The 21,282-nt window shown below is 42.0% G+C and overlaps 1 protein-coding gene across 3 annotated transcripts in view; it reads right to left on the bottom strand.

Moving 5' to 3' along the window:
• The window catches only part of slc6a9 (solute carrier family 6 member 9), an 89,107-nt gene that overhangs the window by 54,169 nt on the left and 13,656 nt on the right, over window positions 1-21,282 (bottom strand). For 2 of the 3 annotated variants that reach the window (XM_086202846.1, XM_086202845.1), the window contains exon 3: window positions 12,854-13,192. In XM_086202846.1, coding sequence (XP_086058972.1) covers window positions 12,854-12,883 — 30 coding nt within the window. In that variant the 5' untranslated portion in view covers window positions 12,884-13,192. Of the gene's footprint in view, window positions 1-12,853; window positions 13,193-14,351; window positions 14,500-21,282 lie in introns of those variants that run through there. The other variant, XM_086202847.1, reaches the window with a different exon arrangement.

Raw genomic sequence — 21,282 nt, 5'->3', positions numbered from 1 at the left:
AACCCCAGAGGCAGTCAGCACGGTTGCTGAGCACTGCTGTTCACTAAACTGGCTGACTGGCAACTCAGTATGTGTCTTACATAAGGACGGATAGGCAGAGAGTAGCCCAGTAGTGCTCTCATATTACGTCGAGCACATGGTCACACTTTACAGAAGATTCATGTTCCAGAGGGTACAAATTCATTTTTTAAAATATACATACAAAACACACAAAACAGGGTACAGCAGCCTCACGGCCTTGAGCCACTAAACACATCATGTATTGCAATATTTTATGCACAAAACTGTATCAATATCACACCCTCGAATTGCCAAGTATCTTTATCTTTTCACAGTATATCATGATAGTTTTGCATTGTGACCTATGTATGTTAAGGCAGCTACATTTCTATGTGTTACTGTGCAGTTTGTGACAAAAGAACTAATGTGCTTTTTTATTTTCAGAACAATATTTTTGCAGTTATATTTCGTGTGTTAAATAACACAGTACAACTTTGCAAATATTGTTCAAATACATAGGGGGAGATTCTGAATGAATTAGTTTTGACTGCATTTATCCGTTGAGTTATTACTAATGGAATGTATATATATTTAGAGTACACATAGAGTTGTACTTTCAGCTTTTTTAATTTTTCAGCAATTATGTGGCGTACTCCAATATGTTATACATTTTAATGCAATATATATTGTGACCCATCTCCTATTACAGGTCCTTGCCAATCCCCAGTCTGAGTGTGGCGTCATACATTGCCAAGCACCAATCTGACTCAAACAAGCCTGAGAAATCTTTCAGCACCAGTGTTGGACACTCAGATTTTTGTTGTAACTGGTCATTTTAACCTGGTTGTTTTAGCAATTGATGTAATGACTTCTTTAGTTATACTTCTACAAATAATGTATAACATTTGTGTATATATATATATATATCTTTGGCACATTTGCACATCGGCTGTGCTTCTGGCTGTAACTGCACTAGTCGAAGGTCAGAGGCGGGTCACAAGTACAACTCAGACAGTGAGGCGGCAGACAGGACAGAAATCACATCATGAAACTACTTGCATTATTTTGAACTTGTGGCTGAAAGACAGGAGCAGTGAAATGTGCCAGGCTGTATGTCAGCTACAAAGAACTCTATATATTTAAGAAGCAATTGCAGGCCACCCTAGTTCTGAGGCCAAAGGTTGAGGAGAGTGATCCTAAGACAGTGCTACACTTCTGGAACAGCAATCGCTGTTTGGCTAAAGCTGTCACTTACAAAACTACGTGTACGGGAAGTCATAAAACTTGCTGGAGGGGAAGATACTACAACTATCAGCTGCATTGTCTCCATCTTTTAGTAAGATCATTTCTGTTATCCCTATGTCAATATGTGGTAGGAATGCAAAGAGCTTTTCATATTCATGAATGCAAAAGTACTAAAACAAAGTAATTTTCTCAGTAGGTCACACTGTAATACCTTACTTTATAATGGAGTAGTCTTATGTAACAAGTTACTGATGACAGAAATGTTATCCAACACTGCTCCTACTGAGCTCCTTCTTTAATTTTTGCCTTTTTATTTTAATGAGAGTTGTTTTAAGAAAGTGTTTGCCTCATTATTTCTGAGATATTCATTTGGTATCATATATGTTTAAGTAAGCCTAATTGGTTAAGATGTTCTAGTTTTTGTTTAAATTTGTGCATTCTCCACACCGATCTAAATGTGACAGTACCTTGTTCCACAATCGTTCGTGCACCCACATCCAAGTCATTCTTCCAAAAGTAATTGTGAAGTAGCCATTGACGATTCCAAAACATGTCATTGTTTGGGACGAGAGTGGTCCCGACTAACATGTTGATGTGCCTACGTACGTATTATTGTGGACCACGTGTGTGTGTGACTGTGTCACATTTGAATGTGTGTTTATGTGTGTTCTGACCCGGGGGGAGGTTGTAGCAGTGGGTTCTACAGTTTCTTTTCATTTCCACTTCACAGCCTAAAGCACACATTAGTCAACACAACTCCTTGGAGATGCTACAGACACATACACATAAACACACACACAGTGACACTATCTTGCTTTCTCATGACTGCACAGGATGGCTGAGCACACATGGGATACGCAAGACTTTGGGATGATGACAGGTTTCTGTCTAATAAGTGACACCGTTTCTGCATATTTAAAATGTCCACATTTGTATAACATACAGGTTTAGTTGCATTGCTGAATGTCAACCACCCATTCAGAGACAATGTAAACTTCTCATCCAAACTTCATATAAGTTGACCATGTGCTGACATCCAGAGTTGTGGGTTCCAGGGATATCAAAACTTGTTTTGGCTGTTTGGGCTGTAACTGAATTTGTGATGTGTTGAAATTTAGAATCACTGTATAACATCTAGAGCAGGGGTGGGCAACCATGTGCCATGGAGGGCCGTGTGGATGCAGGTTTTCCTTCCAACCAAACACTTTAACAGGTGATTCCACTGATTAACACACCTTCAGCCACAGAAGAGTGTTGATCAGTGGAATCACCTGTTAAAGTGTTTGGTTGGAAGGAAAACCTGCATCCACACGGCCCTCCATGGCACATGGTTGCCCACCCCTGCTCTAGGCCCATCCCTTACAGAAAAAACAAACAAACAAACATGTAAAAAAAAAAAAAAAAATCAATCTACTGAATGAACATAAATTGGAGGAGATAGAAAAGACCAGAAAAACACAGGGAAAGTTTCTCATCCTTCATGACCAGCAATCTGAGTTGGGCCAAAAAAACCAAAACAAAAAATCAATGAAAAAAGTGTCTAAATATCACCAGTCTGCTAAAGAAGGTGAGGCTCAGATACCAGCCCTTCACCCTGACCTACAGACGCTTGCTTAGCGCATCCTCACTGCCGACATTACTACATGGTTTAGAAAAGCCAAACAGTTAAAGTGGACCTATTATGCTTTTGCTGTCTCATAAATGTGTTTAAAATGTTGGATACTTGTTCTAGAGGACGTGGAAGTGTCATCATATCGTCATATCATGAGGTAGGCGTGTGTTAAAGTAATCCCGGGGTCAGTTTCAGGCAGCTCCGCACTGCTGAAAATGCTCCGATTTGGAGAGTTTTTTTTCAAAAGTCTCATTTTGTGACATCACAAATTCAGGGGAAGCTCCATATACACCAACTCACCTGGCTCTGGTCTCAGTGCCCTGTAGGGTGCAAACTTCAGAACGATGGTGTTGTCGTCAAAATGGCTAACAGAAAGTGTTTTTTCGGGTGCAAACACTTCTTATCCTTGCATGGACTTCCCAAATAAGATGAATTAAGGTATCAATGGGAAGATTTTTTTGTTTTTGGGGAGCAAATAATTCTTACGCCTTCGCTACTCCTGTGGCAGCGTTTCATGGACAGCAGTTTCTGAAAACAAACCTCAGTCCGATGCTGGTTTTGCAAAAAAGCTAATCCTGAAGGCAAATGCTGTCGCATCTTAACAAGGTCATGAGGAGGACACAGGCCACAGGCTGGAAGTAAGATTCTGTCAGTGTCTTGTCTGTTTTTATCTCTGAACTGCAGTGAAAGAATTGCTCTCATCATGAATAAAAGCAGCAGGTACACACACTGCAGCGTTAGAGACTTTGCTGAAGTTTTGTGTCAGGCCACTGTGACTAAAAAACTGTGACAGAGTAGTGTGGTTAGGAGTTACAAGTTAGTAGATAATATGAGATGTGGTGGAATTCAGCGTTTACCATTCAGAGACGTCTTGCCAAAGTCGTTGTCAGGGTCAGACTCCGGGTGCAAGGTGTATGGTTGTATCACTGAAGTCAACATTTTGAAAATTCTAAAATTGTAAACAAGGCGGTGAGACAAATTCCTTGAATGTGAGAGGAGGCGTGTTACTGTGCAGTGTGGGGGGCAGGCCCCTCGGTATGTTGACCAATCTCAGCAGAGTTGGTGCGGTGGGGCAGAGAAGGTGTGTGTGTGTGTGTGTGCATGCGTGTGTGTGTGGTGGGGGTGTTGGATCCGAGCATTTCAGAGGGAAGCAGGAAAGAGGCAGAATAGAGGAGTAAACAGACCGCGATGTGCGATAATTATGGAGTTTTTTTTAATGATTGAATCTTTCAATAGTGCCCCACTGGGGTCCAACACCGTATTAAAAGTCCCTGACATGAGAACAATAGGGCCTCTTTAACTGATAATCCCTTTCAGTCACCAAACATCAGAGAGAAACATGAGCTCTGACTTGCCTTCCAGAAGCGCATCCTCAGGGCTTGACACCACCCAGGCCACTCTGTTCACATGGAAGGCCTTTGGGTGCAAGGTGAGAGAGCACAACCCAGAGAGCATCTCCACCCAGAGAGCATCTCCACCCACATAGCATCTCCACCCAGAGTGCATCTCCACCCACAGAGTATCTCCACCCACAGAGCATCTCCACCAACAGAGCATCTCCACCCACAGTGCATCTCCACCCAGAGAGCATCTCCACCAACAGAGTATCTCCACCAACAGAGCATCTCCACCCACAGAGCATCTCCACCAACAGAGCATCTCCACCCACAGAGCATCTCCACCAACAGAGCACCTCCACCCACAGAGCATCTCCACCAACAGAGTATCTCCACCCATAAGCACCATTCCACAGTCCACAACCCATCTTTCACAGTCACTGCCACACTGATCACAAAGACAATTAAGGAGAGAAACAAATACCACATCCAACTCACAAAATGCCTCAATGGCAAACACTACACGGACTTGAGGTTTGTAAAAAACTGCAATAATTTCACTTCTGAAGCAAACAGTCTTATAACTACGATAGTGTAACATGTGGCGGCACATTCTTAGAACAGTACAACAACTTATTGCAGCACTCATAACTTTATGATAATTTAGTGCAACATTCTGAGCAATAATCTGTCTTGCGGTGCAATATTAAATGGTTATTTCATCATGAACATTTTTGTGTAGTGTGGTCATAGTGAAATGTTTAGTACAGCACTTTTATTTCTACTGGTGAATTCAATTTTTTTCATGTGGATTGTATTCATAGTTTACATCTTTTTTACCTTTATGGGGCAATTCTTTTTGTTTATTTATAGTTTTGTAATAAACTTCCCCACTATTATGTTGCTGTTTTTTCACTAACTCTAAGTAGACCCCCCCATTTTTATGTGGGTAAAGTGAGAAAGGTTTTGAGGAATTACTTTCAGCTGGACACGCTGTAATTGTTCTGAAGTACCAGCTAGTACTGGCCATGTTGCATGAGACAAGGGCAAAGTTTGGGAATATCAAGGAAAGAAGACAGCAGCAGAAGAGCTGGTCAGGCACGTGAGTTACTGTTTCACTATCATTAGAGCTTGTTAGACAATGTGTTTATATCCCCTTTTGCGCATTTAATATTGTATGAAATGGGTAAAATGAAAAAAAAAACTGAGCAAATGTAACCATTTCCATGATTTTTTTCTAATTTTAGTGGGCCGACTTTGAGATGGAATTGTCCCACATGCCAGTAGCAATTCTTACAGATTTGTCTACATGAATCCTTTTAAACCAAGCTCATAAAAAAGGGCCTAGGTTGAAAACTACAGGAGAGATCCTTTAAATTTGTGATAAAACAAATTAAGCTCATAATAACACGTTGCTAGGTGCGATCAGATTAACTTTCCCCCTTCCATAGATAAATGTGAGAACAGCATTCTTTGTGGGAGTGCACAGTGAAGGTCAAACATTTGAGTAAAGTACAATTAAAAACTAAATTTTTAAATATAGAGAGTATTGCAATATGGAACATTAAATGTTTTTTTCTGTCTCATTTGGCCTTAATGGTGATGGAGGGGAAGCAGTGTCTGCAAAACCAGGCATAAATACAGCCATCAGCAAACAAATAAGAAAAACCTCAGTTCAGCTCCTCCTCCTTCTCCTCCTACTCTCACATCCCTATACATCCATCCAAACAGGAGACGTTTTTAAGACAACAAGTGGAAAGGAGTAACCAGGGAGTAAAGACAAAGAGACAGCTATCCATCCAATAAAAGCTCATGCCAGGGCACCATCTGCTCGTCCGCTCGGTGGAAGTGGAGGCTTCCAGGGCAGTCAAAGACAACGCAGGAAGATTGAGGTTACTGAGACTCCTTTTGAACAGGAATTAAGTCTGGACAGAAAGAGACCCAGCAGAAGGCTACCAGCCGAGCCAAGCAGGAAGCGAGCGCCTTGTGTATCACAAGATTTACAGTGATGGGTCCATCCACCAACCATCTGTGCCAGCACAAATAAATTTAACCAAACAGTAAATAAAGTGCTACCAAGAAAAGTAGCGCTATGTTCAGAAGGACACAACAGGACACACTCAGATTAGAGCTCAAATGAGTTGACTGAACCTGAAAAAAAAAAAAAATATATATATATATATGAATACAGTGGTGCAATAGTTAGCACTGTCACTGTCAAGAAAGTTCCGGTTGAGCCTATCCCCGCTGATATTGGTCAAGAGATGGGGTTCACCCTGGATGGGTTGCCAGTCCGTCGCATGGGCCATCAGGAGCAGTTAGAGGTATCGTATCTCACTCAAGGATACTTTGACATGGTTACAGACGGAAGTAAGGATCAAAGTCCTTGGTTGGTAGATGGCCACTCTACCTCTAAGGCATCCATCCATCCATCGTCATCTTCCACTTATTCCTACACATTAAGGGTCACGGGGGGGCTGGAGCCTATCCCGGCGTCAACGGGCGAGAGGCGGGGTACACCCTGGACAGGTCGCCAGTCCATCGCAGGGCCAACATAGAGAGACGAACAACCATTCACACTCACATTCATACCTACGGTCAATTTAGAGAATCCAATCAACCTAGTCCCCAATTGCATGTTTTTGGACTGTGGGAGGAAGCTGGAGTACCCGGAGAGAACCCACGCAGACACGGGGAGAACATGCAAACTCCACACAGAAAGATCCCATGCCCGAGCCGGGACTCTAACCCGGCACCTTCTTGCTGTGAGGCCACAGTGCTAACCACTGCACCACCGTGCAGCCCCCTCTAAGGCATATATAAATATATATCATTCTTGTTGAGAATATGAAAAGGAGAAAAAGGAGGAGGATTTACATACTGCTGATAGGTAGAAGGATGGTAAAGACAACAAAAAAGTGGAAGCAAATTCTAAGTTTTATCTCTCACTTTCTCTCTGACTCACTCTGCTCTTTGCTGATGCTTCATACATCTCTGTTTACCACTGCTGAGGACAATGGCTCCAATCACAAGAGGAGAGATGTGTGTGCCAATCCATGAGAAGCAGCAACAGAATGAAATGTTAGCATTGTACGTTTCTGTGAGCTGGTGAGAGGCCTGATGGTTTCCACTGTCACTGCTGGTGGTGCTGTACAATCTTCCCACAGCGCTGTGGCATGTTTACCTACTTTATATAGATAAGACTGTTGTTTTGTAATTATGACTCATCATAATTTAGACATTTGGAAGGAATGAAAACTACATCAGGACAAGATCTGGGCTCACTGTAAACAGAACTGTGTTTTCATCTTAGCTTCATTTAACATGATTCATAAAAAATATTTTAATTATCTGTTAATTGTAGGACCCAGCCCATGAATGCATGTGAATATAAATGATCTTTTTAGCTTTTGTATTACCTGCAAAGTTCACCTAAAGAATGAGTCTTCAGAGTTGACCAAGGAACAAATTGTTTGATGAAAACCAAATTTAAATTCATAGCAGTGACAAGAGGAGGTTCTTGAAAAGAATTATGTCTGTAGTTTGGTTATTAGCCTATAAAAAATAATAACTGAGACAAAGATGCAACATATTCTTCGGCCTTTACACGTAGTTTTCCACCATTTGATCACATGATATACTTGTTGCTGATTTTATATTTTAAATTTGATGTATTTATTGACTGAGAGTAAAATTTTAAATCAGAGATCCAGAATAATGCTACATCATCAGTATTTGCAGATTTTTGTCATTCTTTTAATATATCAGAATACTGTATGTATGTTGACCAATATTACTTGAGAAAAAAAACGTATTTTTTACTATTCACTTTCGAAATGTGTTTTTAAATATACAAAATGTGATTATCACATAAATTTGTTGTTCTACAGATATTATCAACATCAGCAAATATTGCTTATTGGCCGAAATAAGTTATACAAATTCAGTATGTCAGATATCAGCAAGTCCAACATTATGCAGACCTTTTTTAATTTGCTATTTCCTTGAAGACTGAAGCTTTTTCTTGGTGAAACTGAATAATTAACTCACCTTTTCCTTTTGGTGGATAATTCTCAGAAATATCTGTACCCAGTATGTACTAGAAGTACCCAAATGATGCTGTCCAGACTCATATGGCGCACGACAGAACATCTACTGCCTGAGTCTCAATGTGGCTTCAGAGGGAATAGCAGCACTGTGGACTTGCCAGCTACAAGAGAAGTGTAGAGAACAACATCAAGACCTGTACACAGCTTTTGTGGACCTATCAAAGGCTTTTGATACGGTCAGCGGAAACCTGGTCTGGGCGGTCCGTCTCAGGGTTGGCTGCCTGAAAAAGTTTGTAAACTGCCTGCAAAGTTTCCACAAGGGGATGATGGCTAAGGTGTCAATAGGAGGACAGGACTCCAGGACTTTCAAAGTATGCACAGGTGTCAGGAAGGGCTATGCACTTGCACCTGTACTCTTTAACATCTTCCTCATGAGTGTCCTTTGGCTGCTGCACAAAGAGGTTGAAGGCAGCAGTGGTGTTCTGGTGGATTACAGGTGAGATGGGAATCTTTTTAATATCAGGAGACTCCAGGCTCCTCCTCCTGGAACTGTCACCTTATCATGGTGGAGGAGTTTGAGTTCCCTAAGTACCCCAGGAGCTATTCTGTCGGGGCATTTTGCCCCTGGTAGGGTCTGCCAAGGCAGACTGGTCCTAGGCGAAGGGCCAGACAAGAACGGTTCAAAAGACCCTTCATGGGAAGAAAGGAAAAGAGAATGTGTAGCCAGCTCAGAGGGTTTTTGGGGCCCCAAGGTGTGGGCGAACACGTGGTGGCCGGGCCTTCTCCCATGGGGCCCGACTGGGCCCAGCCCTAAAAGGTTACATTGACTCGTCCCCCCTGTGGGCCCACTACCTGCAGGAGGGACCAGGAGGGTCCAGTGATATGTTGATCAGGTAGCAGACCAAAGAGGGGGCCTTGGTGGTCTGATCCCCAAACATGGAAGCTGGCTTTTGGGACATGGAATGTCATCTTTCTGGCAGGGAGGGAGCAAGAGTTGGTGGAAGTGGTTGAGCGTTACCAGTTGGATATAATTGACATCACCTCGACACATAGCTCCGGTTTGGTAACCAAAGTCCTTGAGAGGCTTTGGACTCTCTCCTCTGCTGGAGTTGCTCTGTGTGAGAGGCCGAGCTTCCATCAGCAAGCACATCCCACAACAGCAGTGACAAAAACCTTCCTTTCAACAGACAGGAACATCGAGCAGATCCTGGCTCTATGGGGATGCTCTTCTGCTTGGGCCAGGGAATGGATCCGAACTGTTGTCTTTGCTCATGCACTGAACAGCAGTTCACAGTACCCACCCTTTTTGGAGTCCCTGGGAAGGGTGCCGGATGCACCCCAACTGGGGACTCCATTGTCCTACTGAGGGACTTCAACCAGTCTGGTTTGCGGTGCTGGCAGTAGGTCAGACTTGTTCCCAGTGAGGGTTGGATTCCGCCAAGGCTGCACCTTTGTCACCAGTTCTGTTTGTAACTTTTATGGACAGAATTTCTAGGTGCAGCCAGGTGGTAGAGGGTGTTGAGTTTGGTGGCGGGAGGATGTCGTCTCTGCTTTTTGCAGATGTTGTCCTCTTAGCTCCATCAAACCACAACCTCCAGCTCTTGCTGGGGCAATTCACAGCCAAATGTGAAGCGGCTGTGATGAGAATCAGGGTGGCCTGCCCACTTCAGGTTAAGGGGGAGGTCCCGCCTCAGGTGGAGGAGTTTAATTATCTCAGAGTCATGTCCATGAGTGAGGGTAGGATGAAGTGGGAGATTGACAGGTGGATGTGGGTGGCGTCTGCAGTGATGCAGGTGCTAAACCAGTCTGTTGTGGAGAAGAGAGGACTAAGCCAAAAGGCAAGTCTCTCGATTTACTGGTCAATCTAAATTCCAACCCTTACCTTCGGTCATCAGCACTGGGTAATGACCGAAAGAATGAAATCGCAAATTTAAGTGGCTGAAATGAGTTTCCTCTGCAGGGTGGTCTCAAGGCCAAACCAGGATATGCTGGAGTGTTTTTAATATCTCGGCTGGCCTGTGAATTCTTCAGGATTCCCCAGGAAGAGCTGGTGGAAGTGGCTGGGGAGAGGGCAGACTGGGTTTCCTTGCTAAGCTGCTGCCCCCGTGATCCGGACCCAGATAAGCGGAGAACAACGCTGACAAAGATGAAGAGACTCAAGACTGTTACAAAGGTCAAAACTGAAAACCTAGTGGAGTTACAGTATGCAGATGACTGTGCCTTTTTGGCAAATACACCACAGGCTCTGCAAGCAACACTAACAGCTGCTGTGAAGGCATATAGCAGACTGGGTCTCACCATAAACACTGTGAAGACGGGGGTACTCTGTCAGTGGAACTCCCCTTCCCCAACCCGACCTTCATTACCTGTCTTAAGCATCAACAACACAACTCTAGGCGTGATCCCAGACTTCAAATATCTTGGGATCATCATCTCATCATCATTCCAATCCTGGAAAGAACTGGTACCACAAGCATGGAGACTACTTTTCTCCAGTACCAACTGTGGTGGGTTGGCCATACCATCAGGATGCCAGAGGGCAGACTTCCTTGCCAGCTTCTCCATGGCCAGTTACACCATGGTCAGCTATCCGCAGGAGGTCAAAAGCAGCGTTACAAGAACCAGCTCAAAAGAACATTCAAGAGGTGTGAGATACAGCACATGCAGCTGGAATGCTCTGTCTTGGAATGTCTCTATGGAGGAGACCTTGCCAAGCTGGACTTCAGCGTTTTGAAGAGAAGAATGCGGCGAGGGTTGGGAAGCACCAGGAGAGGAAAATGGTCACTGCAGCCAAAGCAATAGACCTTGTTGCTCTAGTATTGGACTATACACTCACCTCAATGTCATTGTCGGATACCATAGACTACCATTAGCTAAACTAACCCAAATCCCAATGGAACATACCGCCAAAAGTGGTTGAGAACAACACAACTAAGGTGCTGTGGGACTTCAGCTTTCAGACTGACAAACAGTTACTGGCAAACCAACCGGACATAGGTGGTGAACAGTCAAAGCACACTGGCAGTGACCCTCAATCTGGGAGAGTGGCTCCAGCATATTCCAGGAGGAACATTTGAAAGCTCAGTCCAGAAGAGTGTGGTGTTAACGTGAATTTTATTATCAATTCAAATTGTTTTTTCATATTGTAGTTATAAATCTTCACAACTGCACATTTGTACCTGGTAGAGGGTGTGTTTTGGTATACTTTTAATATTGTCATGGCTTCAGCTAACTACCATCATGGCAGGTTTGGGCTAACTTGTCTCAGGGATTTTAGTGTAATATGTAATATGAAAAATTACGCAGTGTGAATCCAGTGGAACCTAATCTAAAATGCTCAAATGCTCTTTTGCCTTTTTATTTGAAATTATTTTCAGTTGTACTTGGAACTAATTAAGCTCACTCCAAGGTTGAGTCAAGTTCAATGATAAATCAGATTTTTGTTCTGTAATTGATTTAAATTCTGAGTTTGAAATAAAGAACAAAAGAAAAACAGCTCATGCATCTATTAGATGGGACAGGTATGTGACAGAAGAGCATTGGAACGAAAAGATTCACAGTGTGCCTTCTCACTGACAAATCTTATTTGCTGTTTGATGTAAAAAATGTGAAAAGTGTGACAAGACACCCTACTTCTGAACCCCATCCCTGTATTCAAACTAAGGAATGTGAATGATTGACAATTAGTCACTAGAACATAGAAAAGTTTAAGAACAGGAATGACGTCATTCATCCACCACCTTCGAATATTTAGTCGCAAGAGCTCAGGTCAAGTGAGACTGATAACACTTTCCTGTTATGTTCATAGGTCATTACGATTTTTATCTCAGCAAGAGGGAAAGGAGTTCAAAAAAGTCACAAGATAAATGAGATTAAAGGTAAACAAGACTGGGGTGTGGGAGATGAGTTGATGGCTATTTCAAAAACTTAAAAATACAACAAGTGAACACAGATCAGAAAAATGCAGCATTTACACTACTGGTTTTACGATGCAGGGAATCTAAGATGATCTAAATTTACCATGAAGTAAGAAAAACGTGGATTCCCACACGTACATATCAATCTTGCACTGAGTTCAGACATTTCTGTCACAAACACTTTTCTTGAGACAAAACCAAAACACTGGCACTTTTGAACAAGTGGCGTTGTTTGCAACGTACTGAGAAACTGCTCTACAACATTTGGTGTTGTGGATGAATAAAGAGCTGTCTTAAAAAAATGCAATATTCAGCTTAAGGGTGTGAAAACATATCAAATGAGGTAAATTAAAATATAGTTGGAGTATAAGTGACCATGAAGTGCTGTAGCCACTTTTGCTCAAATTAGGAGAAACAGGAAACCAAGAGACTCAACTGGTGGTCCAGCAGCTGCAGCCCACCAGTGATGCATCTCTCTGTGTTGTGGTGTTTGTGTGTGTGTGTGTGTGTGTGTGTGTGTGTGTGTGTGTGTGTGTGTCAGAGAGAGAGAGAAATTATACAGTTAACAGAAGCACAAAATATTTAAAGAAGTCATCTTCTCAAACAGATTTAATAAAAACTAAGCATTACACACACGTGGAGGGAGGATTTATTCTGTGTGAATGTGTTCACTGACGAGGAAGTTCAACTCACCAAGATCCCAGAGAACTGCTTCTCCTCCATCCTTCAGGACCTTGTCGGCAAAGATCCCCTTTGCCTCTCCGCTGTCTCTACCTCTAATGCCTCTCCCTCTTTCTCTCGCTCTCTCTCTCTCTCTCTCTCTCACTCTCTCCCTGGGATGGACTGGACTGCCTCTGGTTATCACGATTTGAAGTCTTTCAGAGTTGGCGTTTGCTCGAGCGTCTTCACCCCGTCGTGTAACTCTCTCGGTCACCGTCCTTCCTCTGCCTCTTCAGTGTTGTTTGGGAATGTAGCTGGAGTGGCGTTGCTGCTTTGTGTTAATTCTGCCCTAATCCAGAAACTTTTTCTATGCTGTGAAAAGAACATGTGACAGGCGGAGAGGGATGGAGGGAGGAGAGGAGGGGGGGTGATGAGGGGCAGAGGCGGTAGAGGTAACAGTTTATAGACACTTGGGTCATGTGCAAAACAATTTGTCAAACTTTTATGACCCCCTGCTCAGTAAAACCAAAAAAAATAAAATAAATAAATTAAGAACTGACCAAAAAGGTGTAAACATAATTTCTCTTCAGGAAAGAGAAAGAATTTAGACAACGTGTAGTAACAGATTTGCATTTTGTAGCAAAGCAGCTGCAATAACAAAGTGCCCTTTTGTGTAAAGAGATTAACTGTTAGGGGAACGTTTAGACTGCCCATTGACGAGTGTTGTATGAAAGCCAAACTGGGAAAAGAGCACTCAAAAGCAGCCTGGATTTAAAAGAAAATGACTGAATATATAATCTGGAGGAAAAAAAACTTGAAAAGATAGAAAGTACCTTCAAACTTGCATTTTTGGTGTGCAGATTCTCTTTAAAATGTATGTTACATATGACCAGTAAAATGAATGAATAACACATTATGATAGAAACCACAGAGCTGCATAAGCATTAGCGTTTCATAAAAAAAAATTCCATTGTAATCTGTAAACGACCCCGGTGTTATTTTTGTAACAAACAAAAACCCGGTGTGACAGGCTGGACTATAAACTTGTTGTTGAGAAATTAACCAGTTTCCATGCAAAACCAATCTTCTGTTTTAGGCAAACAAAATAATTAACTTATTTTAAAATAAGTGATTATATACAGCATTTCTCAAGTTCTATACAGTTGAAAAATGCTTCAAGGAAAAAAAAACAAAACTTTTAACCACAACTGGGATCATAGTTTTTTAATTATTTTTTTTTTTGTTGAATAACCAATCCAATAATCAGTTTCAGATGTGTGATAATGAATAAGGTGTCATCAGATAACTTGGAAATATTGCAGTCATTCCTAGCTACCGTCCAGAGCCTGGAGTATGTAGACGATGTAAGTCAGCTTTTATTTGACTCCATCTCTAGCTCAGTGAATAAAAACTCGTAATTATGTACTAAAAGCTTTCCAGCAAAAAGATTGAAAAAGTAAAATAGCCACCATTCACTTGTACGCAACATAAGCATGCAACATAAAAAAAAGGTTAAAATTCAAAACCTTACCATGTATGTTAGAATGTCTGCAGACAGAGGAGGAGGAGGGAAATGTCAACTTCAGCATGAGAAAACAGAATCAATTGATCTGTGAGAAAGTAACTGATGTGAAGTGATCAAGTCAGTGTGTTCTGGTTTCACCTCACAGGCTAACTCTACTGATGTATGTACACGCTGCAAGAATTGAGGCAAGCTTATTGGGTGATCCCAGGAGGAGTGGCAGTAAGAGATTAGACCTGACTTCCCAGAGACCTGACGTGTGCATAAGCTTTCAAGGGATGTTCACAGGCCACAACTTAAGTGACTGACACATCGTTTCAATGAAAGTTTGTTTCAGTGTCTTTGGATTTGAACCAAAATTAAAGGTACAGTAAGCGTTGTTGCCTTACATCACTTCTGTTGACGTTCGTTGTAAATACCACACACAGAGCAAGCTCGCCCCTCTCGCCACGTTTCTGTAATACCTTTTCACACTAAAAAACGCGTGTCAACGTGGGTTTTTGGACCCACGTTTGCTCGGCATTAGGCCGCATTCAAGCTTCCAGAAGACCTGGGTCTGAACTCCTGCTATGAGGGCTGCATGCCTGTGTTTTTCTCTCTCATACATCATCGCACTGACGTCATCATTTTACATAAACGTGCGCCAGAACACTGAGAGGTAAACAAACGACACCATGGACTCCTTTGAGTCGAACGTTAGCATTGTTGTTGCGTGCATTGCAATGTTGTCTCTTTTGCAAAGCATACAAACTCGGCGCAGATTGGAAAATGTCTGAGCGCTAATGCAGAGAAGGAGGATGGAGTTTTTGGATCGTCTGGAAGGGAGCCGAAGAAGCTACAGGTGAAGCCTGACAGGCGGCACAGTGACAAAATCAGGATGCGACTGGAAGGTTGCGTGAAACCTGAGACGACGCGGGTTGCCTTTTTCACACTGCAGACGAGCTGAGCCAAGCCGCTAAACACCCAGGTCTCTTGGCGAGCTGGTTGACGTGGGTCAAAATGCGCATCAACATGGATAGTGGATCTGTGCTTGGCTAACGTCAGTAAGATGAGTGAGCAAACTCCAACTGTTTGGTGAGTAAATTTATATTCAAAGTCTTTATACAATATCTGTACGATATAAAGTTATGAGTTACAGCTGATGTATTTAAAATTATTTTGTTTGGGTATGAGTGACCGCTGATATAATGAAACTTATTTTACGAGCTTATGTGAAAGAGACACTTCTCGTAGAATTTGTCTTTCCTGGAATCCATGCTAGTGCTAGCTAGGACCTATAGAGTAAGCAAGAAATAACAAACTATAACATTGAAAAACGGCTTACATGTGTCATAGCCTCTACCCCACTCAACTGACTCTGCTTATTCCTCAATGTATGCATCCGCACTAACCCCACCATCCCCAACCATCTTGTCAGTGTTTGGCTGGAGCTCGGTTTGTTATGTTTATGTGCACATCCTGTGCACTCAGTGTTTGTTTGCCGTTTGTGAGCCCTGTGTCATCTCTAGAGACCAGACTTTTTCACAGTGTATTCAATGGGCAGGCAGCGAGCGGATCAAGGAGAGATGCCTACGATTTGAGACAAAAATGAAATCACACTGAAACGGTGCAACAAGGCTTCGCGCACCTTTAAGCAGAAACAATAATGACAAAGATCCACCTTAAAATGGCAGAGAACAGAAACACCTCAGACAGAAGTTTTGGCTGTAGTTGTAAGTGAATCCCTTTCAGAGAATGCATGACCATCCCCTCCATACAGAACCATGAACTAGTTACAGTATGTGCCTCTCACACACATTTGCAAAAAAGAAGTAAGAGTATCACTAACATATTTGTAACTGGATTTTCACTTTAGTTTTTTTCCAGCTGCCAAACCTTAACACTTGCACTAACTATGGCCTTATTAGACACATAAAGCAGAACTCCCTTATCTATGTCAACTATTAGGCTTTTCAGAAGTACATTAAAAAAATTATAACTAGTTAAAACTCACCCAGAATGAGTATTTTTCATTGAAGTACCTACAAATCAGTATTCAAGCCTTGACACAACCTCCTTTATATGGGGATCCAATTTTTTGCTTTATCTCCCCTTGCATGTCGCAAATTCATTACCCTGACAGTGCACTGAACTATGAAGGTGTACATGGTAAACATTTCTGATATATACAAGATGATAGCTCATACGAGCATGATCACTGTGATCAACACACTTTTGCACCTTCATAATGCCTGCACCAATCCTTGTGCACTGGGTTTCTCTCTCCTCCTTTCTGTCCTCCTATATGTGTCTTATATAAATCATAGTCATACGTGTTACTAACTCGTCCTCTTTTCTGGAGCCTTCGGGCTCCCTGCATCCCAGATCCTGGGTGCTGCTGGAGGAGGCTACAAACCTGAAGAGGCTCAAGCTACCACCCATAGCACCACCTGCTCACGTCCCCGTCTGTCCATCAGTCTCTTCCCTTTCTCTCTCTCTTTACCTCTGTCCCACTCTTTCCTTCTGCATATCTGTCATCCTCTATTATCTGTCTTTTGTCTCTGCCCCACCCTCCTGCTCTCTTTACCCCCAACCAGTCAAACCAGAAGGCCGTCCCCACAGGTGCTGTATCTGCACGACATTCCTGCCTGTTTAAAGGAAGGTTTTCATTGTTGCTGTTGCAGGTTGTGCTTGCTGATGGAGAATTGTTGGGTGTAAATTAATTGAAGGAGTGTGGAACTAGACCTGCTCTACCTGTAAAGAGTCATGAGAGAACTTCTGTTGTGATTTGGTGCTATACAAATAAAACTGACTTGACTCGACTTGACTTGTGTGGAGCACATGTAACTAACACTTTACACACATCTACATCCTCATCCTTTCTCGGGGCCAGAATTTCAGCCAAGTAACGTACAAAGTTAAGGAATTTGTGCAAATCTAGTCCTTATAATCCACAACATTCAATCAGAAAGAACTGAGGGAAATGTTTAATAGTGCTCAGCCACCATTTGCATTCAAGCACATGTATCAGACGCACCACTTCCAACATAAAAAGTCAGCACACTCATATGGTTTCTGACATGACGTCTCAAGCTAACTGACTCAGACTATGGAGGGAATTACACTGAAATGAGCTGCTCTCTTTGTTTAATGTATGCAATGTATGTAATGTGGCTTTGAGCAGCTGGTGTTTACAAAATGTCAACATTAACACAATGCTGTTGGTCATACAGCAAACTTAAATAGAATATAGACAGGCTGTGATGCTAATGCAAGACCAGGAACAGATGCAATGTGAAGAGGAATCGAGTGAGCAGGAGGACAACAACCAAGTTCAAGCTGAGGACAAGTTAAGACCTGCAGTTGAGCTCCTTAGGATTACATCGAGCTGGGCAATATGACCTCAAAATATTACCAGTTTATTTTTTACTTTTACCTCTTTTACAATTAATAGATAAATATTATGTTTTATATATTGTAGTTCTGACATGGTGTGTACCGTACCTTGGACTATCCATCCATCCATCCCTCCATCCATCCATCCATCCATCCATCCATTTTATATACCACTTATCCATTAATGGTCATGTTGGCTAAAGCCTATCCAAGCTGACATTGGGCCAGTCCAACGCAGGGCCATCAGAAGCAATTAGGGGTTCAGTGCTTGTTCAAGGATACTTTGACATGGTCACCAGGGGAAGTGAGGACTGAACCAGCTGAGTCATGCCGCCCCTATGCTGAACTATAAAAATTGACGACTTATGGCTGTTTATTGAGTATTTCAAACAGTTGAAATCAAAGCAAATATGGCTTGAAACAAAAGTGTCTGGTGAAGAATTTCCCATGTAATTTCAGTAAAACTAAATTCCTAAAACATGGAACATAATTTATTGCATTGCAAACAAAATGAATTACTTTTAAATGCCATGTGTATGAATGCATAAAGATTGTGACAAGTTGTAAATGTCTGTTTCTATATATTTTAGACAACTGCCCCACCCTTGTATCTCCCCAAAATGTTTATTGTTCTAGTTTATGGGAGACATTTTGAAAAATGAATTTCTGGCCCTTCTTCTTTTATGAAATGAAGTCACCATGCACAAAAGCTACAGTTTGAGCATTCAGGTCACTGCTGCTTTCCCGCAGTGGTGCATTAGACCTTTGGAAATATTAGCCCAGAAGAGGAAGGATGCTGCATAGTAATACATTAACCCCATTCTTTGTTAGGGCCCCACTAGGATGACCTGTTGAGGCAAAGAACTGCAAGTCACATGGGAAACAACTGAATGATACTGAACTGTTAGATGTTAGTTGAATTAAAACTAATTTCTTTAAGGAAAAAAAATGTCAGGAATCACTGGCTCGTGCAGACAGTTACAACACAGATCATTCATAAGTTGCTCTCAGTTTTGACAGTAGACCGCAGTATGACCTGGACAGCACAGAAGGTTTGATACAAAACAGGATCTTTTCAAGCAAGTCATAATTAAAATGTAGCATAATATCAAGGTTGAAAAGTAGCTGTGTCAGTTATCAATAATGTCAATATGGAGCAATCTGACTGGCTCTCCACAGGCTCTGTGTTGTCATGATAGACAGCCTCTTCCTTTCACTATGCACAAGTAAATAGAACTTAGAAATTGTTAAGTCTCTAAAAACAGTAAATAGAGCCAGCAAAATATGCATCAATTTAAACTGATGGAAAAACTGAGTTGTTACAGTATGAAATGGAAAATGGAAGATATGGGATTTAAATATAAATTGCATGATTTCATGGTTGCATGATACTGATTGCTGTGGCAAAGTCAGACGGGCACTGCTGCAAAAACACTATCACAGTTAATCTTCCAGTAATGAAACTCTCAAAGCTTTTTGTTCGAACCCATTCATTGATGTTTTCAGACAATCAATGAATAGCCACTGCTACAACAAGACTGCACACAAACACACATATTATCTAAGCAGGGGCTGACCTGTCTTATCTTTTAAATGAAACGGTGACCTTGGCCCAGAAACCACCCATGGGACACAAATACTTACCACACTTGTAGGTGTGGCTGCTCTAAGGATGACTGCTGTTCTCACATGTACTGTAAATCATGTAGAGGGGGAATTAAAAGGCAAATTAATTTATCCTCTGTGAGCTTGTAGAGAAGCTGAGAAAAACTTCAGTTCTTTTTTTTGTTTACTCTTTTGTGATATAAGGAAACTAAAGTTATTGATAGACTTTCTATCCGTATAGATGTCACTATTTCGACTTGGCAGGGAGGGGATTAGATGAGCCATCTATCTCTATCTATCACAGGCTAACTTCAACCATTCTGATGAATGAACCAGTTGTAGAAGAAAAGGCCACTGAGCAGAGTAGAAGAATGAACGCATCTTTCACTGCCAGAAGGCATTAACGCCTTCATTTTGCTCTTTTTCTTCTTGTTAAAAAAAACCTCTCCAGTTGCGATATAATTGATTATATAGCAGAAGCTGTCTTTGTGCAGTTGCTTCTTGCTGTCATCACACCTATATTACAACATATCTCCTCCAAGATTGACAAGACAACAGCTCCTGGAGTAGTGGAGACTTGTCCTTCCATATGAAGAAGGATCCCAACATGATGGTGGTTTGTTAAACCGACAAAAACAAAGCCAGCTGGCTCAGCATGTTTTTTTAAGATAACATGCCATTGTTTTCTAATCAGTGGTATGACATGTTTGCATGATAGGTTGGAAAGCATCCAAGTCACACAGTTGTAGATCCATTGTTGTGACTCTTACAAATCAAGTATTTATTCCATAAAAGAGTACATTCTGTTTCCCCTTTAAGTCTCTGTTCCTCTCACGCAAAACATGAGGCTCAGCACCACCACAATAATTCTGTACAAACAGGCTGTCAAAGAAGCTATCATATATGAACTGTCTTCATTTTTTAGCACATTCGTTTTGTTTTGCCATCTGCAAGGCTCCTATTTCAATTTGGGGTCGCTGCACTTCCTCCTGAATTAAAAAAATTATATATATATATATACATACATCTCTATAATCATTTATGTATCTTTCACAAATTATAGTATAGTTTATCATTAATTATATGTATATAATATGATTATGAAGACGATGCCATGATGTTTAAAAGCTATGAGCTGTCATACGCAGGGCAAGGACAGAGGGAAAGGCTCTGGACAGCAGAAATGGTGATAGATGAGCTGGTTTGACTGTTTCCAAAAAAGATGACCTCTTGATACTTCCAAAAACATAAAAATCTCTATGGTTGATAAAAACAAAACGGAACAATGTCAGAATGCACGAAGTTGTTCCTACAGTAACTACATGTAAAAATGCTGATAGCAAGGGCTAGGAAAGACTGACTAGTTTGGTTTGAGATCTCTGAAAGGCAAATGAAACTCAGGTAAACACTCATCACATCCAAGGTATGAATAAGAGAGGGAAGCACTAACAAAATAAAACCGAAACGGAGCGGGAGATTGACAGGCGGATTGGGGCGGCATCCGCAGTGATGCGGACGCTAAACCAGTCTGTTGTTGTGAAGAGGGAGCTTAGCCAAAAGGTGAGGCTCTCGATTTACTGGTCAATCTACGTTCCAACCCTCACCTGTGGTCATGAGCTCTGGGTAATGATTGACAGAACAAAATCGCGAATACAAGCGGCCAAAATGAGTTTCCTCCTCAGGGTGGCTGGGCTCTCCCTTAGAGACAGGGTGAGAAGCTCAGTCATTTGGGAGGTGCTCAGAGTAGAGCTGCTGCTCCTCCAGGTGGAGAGGAGTCAGTGGAGGTGGTTTGGGCATTTGGTGAGGATGCCTCCTGGACGCCTCCCTTGGGAGGTGTTCCAGGCATGCCCAACCTGGAGGAGGCCCCGAGGGCGACCCAGGACACACTGGAGGGATGATATCTCTTGGCTGGCCTGGGAACTCCTCGGGATTCCCCCGGAAGAGCTGGTTGAAGTGGCTG

The sequence above is a fragment of the Aulostomus chinensis genome, chromosome 5 (assembly GCF_037954235.1).
Source record: "Aulostomus chinensis isolate RoL2024-O1b breed Wild chromosome 5, RoL_Achi_v1.0, whole genome shotgun sequence".
Lineage (NCBI taxonomy): Eukaryota > Metazoa > Chordata > Actinopteri > Syngnathiformes > Aulostomidae > Aulostomus > Aulostomus chinensis.
This window is presented reverse-complemented; position numbering and strand designations above follow the sequence as displayed.